We start from the raw sequence: 6,481 nt of genomic DNA on the forward strand, positions 1-6,481 counted from the left end.
CGGTGGACAGCGTTTAGCCTAGTTCTGGGGATGGCAGTGTCGGTCTGTAGGGCGACTAGCTGGTCGGTCCACTGCATTGGTTGCAGTACTATCACATTGCTGTGACATTTTGTATACACATTCATGTTCCCCTCAGAATGAATAATGACTTTGATGATCCCTTAACTTTTCATTTAGCGCCAACAATACTTTGTTTTAGGGCCAGCTACCAGCAAAACCCATGACCATGTTAATCAGCCTCAGGCGGGCTTTGCATTTAATGTTAATTAACAAATGTTAGCATGCTAACAAGCCTTATTAAGACAGGGAACATTAGCATGTTACCAATCTCATTTTGAGCACGTTAGCATGCCGATGTTGACATTTAGCTCAGTCGTTAGTGTGGATAGACTGTTGGACTTACTTGATTTAATGTTACATCTAGATTATGTATGAAACAGTATACAAATAAACACGCTACAGTATTATTACCTAAAGCATCTGATTTACTGGGGTTGTTTGAGTAGAATGCAAAATTCAATATGGCAGAAGGAAATTGATTGGATTTCTAGCTCGTTTATCATCTTTATCTTCCAGTTCAATGGTTCAATAAATAGGCTTGTGTGTGTGTGTGTGTGTGTGTGTGTGTGTGTGTGTGTGTGTGTGTGTGTGTGTGTGTGTGTGTGTGTGTGTGTGTGTGCGAGGGAATGTATCTGTCCCAATAAGATTAAAGGTTGATACTGCATGAAATACCTTTGCTTTGAAAATAACATTGCTTTGAGCATCATCTACTGTTTCCATGAAGCCGACTAATCATGGAGGTCTGGTCCCTGGTCGCTTATTGATTTACAAATAAAATGCCTTTCAGCCAGGAGGGAGGGATGGAGATAAAGGAGAGTAGAAATTAGAATAAGCTGAAGAAGACAGGGATTCTGAAAAGGGAGCAGTAAGTCAGTTGATGACGTGTAGCAAGTTACATCTTTCTTTAAGGATCTTATGTCTGACAAAGCAATACATGTCCAATTCAACAGGATCACTTGAGGTTATTTAAATATGACTGGGATCTAAGTGCCTAACAATATGAACTCTAGCAGTTCAAAGCTTTATGATCCAAGCCATGTGCCCTTTAATGTCTTCTTGTGTTCTCCCTGCCAAAACGTCTGCGACGCAGACATGTCGTTATCCAGAAAGAAACAACCACCAGGCAGAAGCGCTGAAGGGAGAAACACACATCTATCCCCAGGAATCAATTAGCCACGGCAAATTAAAAGTGAAACGGCAAAAGGGCAATGCGTTGAGTCAGGACGGGGGGAATGTAGGAAGGTGGGGCGAGCGTGGGGAGTTTTCACTCATTTTATCACCAAATTAAAAGAGCCCAGTGGAAGGATTTTAGTTGAGTGAGTTTTTGACTGTGAGAGTGTAATCTAGTTTTGTCTGGATGGAGGGTTTGCTATAACTAATAGTTCAGACAGGGTTTGTTTTCCACTTAATTTCATGGACTTTCCCCCCTGTGTTTTGGGATGGCAGCTCCAGTCTTGCATTCTGCAGTGTCTGTGTTGTGTGTGTGTGTGTGTGTGTGTGTGTGTGTGTGTGTGTGTGTGTGTGTGTGTGTGTGTGTGTGTGTGTGTGTGTGTGTGGACTCCTCACCACGGTGTTGAAACTGAGCTGTTTAGGCAGCATGTTGCTGCAGGACACGCAGTCCGCCTGGCAGTCACTCTGTCCAGGATCACACAGACAGAGCAGCAGCAGAGCCACCACAGTCTTCATGGTCCCACCGTCTGCTGCACAACACAGGACAGAGCAAATGCATATGTTCAGTACGGCAACAATTTCATACAGTCTGCTCGTACAGTTTCCTTTGTGTCGCTGAGTGCGTTGTTTCAGCTTTCACTGAGCACTGCTTTTTAGAGGTTTTCAACACTAAGGAAGTGAGACTAAGGGACAGAAATGGAACACAGCAGACTTGGAGAATAGAAGAAAAAGAGCAAGAGCAAAATAGTTTGACTTTATTCTGGTTGGAACAGCCCCGTCTGGTGAGTCTGACGTCAGAAACACAACCAGAGTTTTCATCTCATTAAACAAACTCATTAACTCCTTTAATTGATGACTCAATTAATGCTGCTGGCAATGAACTGAGTCATTGTTTCTTGCTGACAAACATGCACACTCAAACTTACTTGCACAAAACATAAAGATGCACAAACATACACAGCTCACAAACACATGAATTCTCACACATGCCTAATGTGTGTATGCCCACTATACAGTACATTGGTAGGCACATTAAAATACCCCCCCCCCCCCCCCCCCACACACACAACCTAGACAACCTACTGCTCTTTTAGCAGTAGGTTGTCATTATCTATTAAACTGACGTGGCTGACATTCAATCAATCGCTACTTCATAATGTCGTAGATATTTGGAATTTATTCAGAGTAATTAAAAACTGATAAAAGCGTACTTCCACTATGTTCATTCCAATCTCTTGCTACCCATAAAACGGCAGCTCTGCAAAATTAATCAAAATTAATCAGCGTTCTAGTGTGCAAACAATAAAAGCGTGTGTCGAGTCTTAAGTCCGATTGGAAAGAGGATGGGTTTGTCAGTGAAGGACAAAAGAGCAGGGCAGTCATTTTAGGCGGGAATATTGGAGGAGCGCTAAGGGCGGCACAAGATTGGCAGATGGCAGTGGATTTAGACAAACAGGTTGGGCGTGTTCATTTGTCCAAAATGCATCTCGTTCTCCAACCTCCTGTCACTGACTTCGTTGATGACTTGGCTTCCAAAAATCAGCTGCTATCATCAAGGATAAAGCATGGAGGAGACTTCCCATCTTCTCATCTCTGTTATCTACTGAGGTGTGGACCGAGGATGCATACACACACAGATGCTGCTGTATCCTTAATGCGGTAATGAGTGAGGACAAGAAAAGTGGAATACATGCTTACCTTCATACTATCAAACCATAAGGTCACATGTAGTCTAACAAGAATAAGAGTCTACGGCCATGCTAGCAGCTCTGCAAGGCTGTACTTGGACATATTTAACAGGTTTACCATGATCATCATCAATGTTACATGTTACAAAGAAATCCTTACGGCTCGTTTAGAGGCACAGTTTCTGAATACTGGCTGTGTTTATTACTCCATGGATTGAGCCTTTCGATACTTTTACATGGTTTAGAATTTAAAAAAGATATGAAAATTTTACTTTTTTAAATATGGGACCTTGAAGGGATCACCAAAGTTACTAGGATTCTTTATGTGGGAACCATAACTTTGGGCACACAATGTCATGGTAATCTATCCAATACTGAGATGATTCAGTCCGGACCAAAGTGGTGGACAAAAAGCAATATGATTTAAAGCTAACGCTAAGTGAAACATATACAATCGTCTTCCCCTGTGAGCAAGGTTTTTTCCATAATAATCTTAACTTTGTGAAACATGAATAAACTTGAATCACAGAATATGATTTGACAGCTGTCGTTGGAGGTTTATGGAGAAGTCTAAATTCAACTTGAGGGAAACTGCAGTGAACAGTTAACCATTGTGGCCAAGTTCAGTACTGGCAGTTCTCAATTTCATTCCCACTGAAAACTAATAATTCCAGATTTCCTAACAACTACACACACAGAATGCATACAGCCTGGCTGCACTCACTCACATATTACAGATGCACACGCAGACAGGTACGCACTCCCGAATGTTGTCCTTTTCTGTTTTTCTGTCCTCTTGTATGTAAAGTACTCTGTGCTATTTGATGACTGTACAATCACACTGTTTTTCTGACTTTTAAATGTCTGATGAATCAGGTAGCTATGTGCTCCTCTCACATGGTGTAAATTTGATTGAGGACACGCCTCCCATTGAGCACACCTGTGTCCTATCCCCTGATTAACGCCTGTCCCTCAATACGAAGAAGTGGTAAATTATTACATTATTTTTTTGCATCATGACTACGATTATGCAACTTTATCCCTTTACACTTGTGGTGAGCACCTCTGCGGCGTTCTTCCTCTCTCTCATCCTGCTACTGACGTCTGCCAGGTCCTCTCTCTGGAGCCCTAAAAACCCAATTACTCTGCTTTTAATTAACTGATTAACCGCTAAATAAAACAGTTAATTAAGTCATTACTGTCTGGTGCTGCTCTGAGGCACCGCTGATGGAGGTTTGCAGTCGGTAGGTGATATAATATATATTCAGATGAAAGGAACCCTCGTCCATAGAATATCTCTCAGTAGAATCTCCCATCCAGGCTCAACCTGTCACTTGCTGATGTTGTGCCATTTGAGCTGTTTTACTACCTGAAAAAAGCCGCACAAGTTGCAATTCAAGGCTATACCAAAGGAGCAGCTATGGTATTTTGTAGAACTTAGCTAGTATTTAGACAAATATAAATTAAATGACACACGACAGCACACGTATGTCACCTTGGAAAGTTTCCATATGTGTGGCTGTATGTGAGTTCAATGAGCTTTGCCTGGTTAAATGGAAAAAGTACTCGCAGTGAGACCTCTTCACATTGTTGATTAAAAAGTGTCCTCAACCATGAATAAGTACTGTTAAAATTACAGAAACATTCAAATGTATGTTTAAGGCTGATTCATGGCCTTGTCGTCCGACAGCTCACAACCGCCTGTGTTATCAACCACATCCACCATTATTTTTCTCCATTATTGCCATTTTCTCATCAAGAACAGGAAGTACAAAATAAATTACTCTCAGCCTGAAGAGCGACTTAAAGCCGGATTATGCACGCGTGGTTGAGCGGAGGAGCAGTGTGAACCTGTCTTGCAGCTCTTCTTTATTTTCAAAAGCCGGACAGCAAATTTTTACTTAACTTAGATGTAATAACCGCAATATTCACATCAGTACACCGTGTACTTTGGCTGTCTCTTTTCTGAGCATTTGTAGGTGCTTTCTATATAATGTTGGTCCGGTCATGTGGACACACTGTAGTTGTAAACAGCAAAAAAAACAGACATTGGCTTTGTATTAATGCACTTCTGCCTAACTTATATTCTGTGCTATGGCGTTTGCATGAGACTATAAGGTGTGATCTTGTTAAGACTCAAGTTGAATCTAATTTAAAAGTTCAATGTAGTTCAAACCCAGTCTATATTAATATGCAAATTAAGTTTTCTTTTATTGACCTTTCATGTAGAAAAAGCCGGAATGCATCTGAAAAAAGGGCGATGAAATAATAACTTATATAATTAGGGATTTAAAGATAAGATAAGTACATACACTAAAGTTATTGTACACAACTACATACTGGCCTTATAAACTGCAGCTTTAAATTGAAAAGCTTTAGATTAAACTGATTAAACTTCCAACCCGTAAAGGAGAGAGAACCGGCATAATGAAAACATACTAGTAGGTGCACTCACTAGAGTGCAGATCTTCGTCAGGTGTGTCTGCAGAGACCACTGCTGTATTATGTCATTGAATTAATACAAACCACAATTGGCTAACCCCCCGCCTAGCACCAATGACCTGTAAGGCATTGTAAAAACCCACTTCATTTAAACTTGAAAACAAGCGGCGTTGTATGCAGGCAATCGGCTAGAAGTCGTTGCATAATACACTTCATAGAATCTTGCAGAAACAAAATTAAACTCACAAAGCTGTCTGCCCACTTAGGAAATTAGTTTGCAGCCAGGTTACTGCAAGACACACAAAACCCTGATGGACATCAACAATAATACAAGCACAGTACAGTGTGTGTGCACTGGTAGTTCCTTTAGCTGTTAGCAGTTAGCCAAACACATGGTTCAAAACAATAGAAATGAGCCGCAGAGCAGCGTCCGAGAGGTACTCAGTGTGTGAACTGGTAGTTCAGCTGTTAGCTGTTAGCTGAAAAACACTGTGGCCGCAGAGCTGCTGGCAGTCGGAGATGCACTCTAGTGAGTGAGGAGTCAGCAGGCAGTCAATGGCAGTATAAAACAGGCAATAAAAGGTGTTTGGAGGAAGTGTGAGTCTGCACAACCACGAGAGGTCTTTGTACATGCAGCCATAACTGGCCACCCAAAATATAATGCCGTTGTAGCAGAATGTGAGATTAGCAGTGGACAGAACCAGAGGCGTACACTCACGGATGCACACACAATCACACACGCAACCGATCGCATGATCCTCCTGGCGGAGATAACAATTAAAGCGTATTCGTGAAGTTGGCTTTGTTGGTTGATGAGTCAGTTTGACAGGTAATTAAATGTTACTTAGTCTTCAGCCTGTAGCCAGATGGCCGACTACTTTAACTGTCAGAAAAGTCACTTTGATTGACAGCCTGTCTCAGGCCCACTCAAGATACATTGTGCTCTTTGTTTTAATATTAATAGCTATCTGGTAAAATTGCAGGGTGGTCATTGATGTGACACATTTCAGGACGGTAGATCTATATTACAAATCAAGTTGATTAAACACATCTAATCTATATATTAATCGTTTCCGTCACGGCCTACCTACACTCTCTACCTACTGGTTTATCTGTCAATA

The 6,481-nt window shown here is 41.4% G+C and overlaps 1 protein-coding gene across 1 annotated transcript in view; it reads right to left on the minus strand.

Annotated features, from left to right (window-relative positions):
- pnoca (prepronociceptin a) overlaps positions 1-1,746 on the minus strand; it is a 2,443-nt gene extending 697 nt beyond the window's left edge. Inside the window, exon 1 of the mRNA XM_076077997.1 lies at positions 1,627-1,746. Coding sequence (XP_075934112.1) covers positions 1,627-1,746 — 120 coding nt within the window. The remainder of the gene's footprint in view (positions 1-1,626) is intronic.
- Between the last annotated feature and the right edge of the window lie 4,735 nt (positions 1,747-6,481).

Source organism: Anarhichas minor, unplaced genomic scaffold (genome assembly GCF_050575085.1).
Source record: "Anarhichas minor isolate MPS153535 unplaced genomic scaffold, ASM5057508v1 ptg000062l, whole genome shotgun sequence".
Taxonomy (NCBI): Eukaryota; Metazoa; Chordata; class Actinopteri; order Perciformes; family Anarhichadidae; genus Anarhichas; species Anarhichas minor.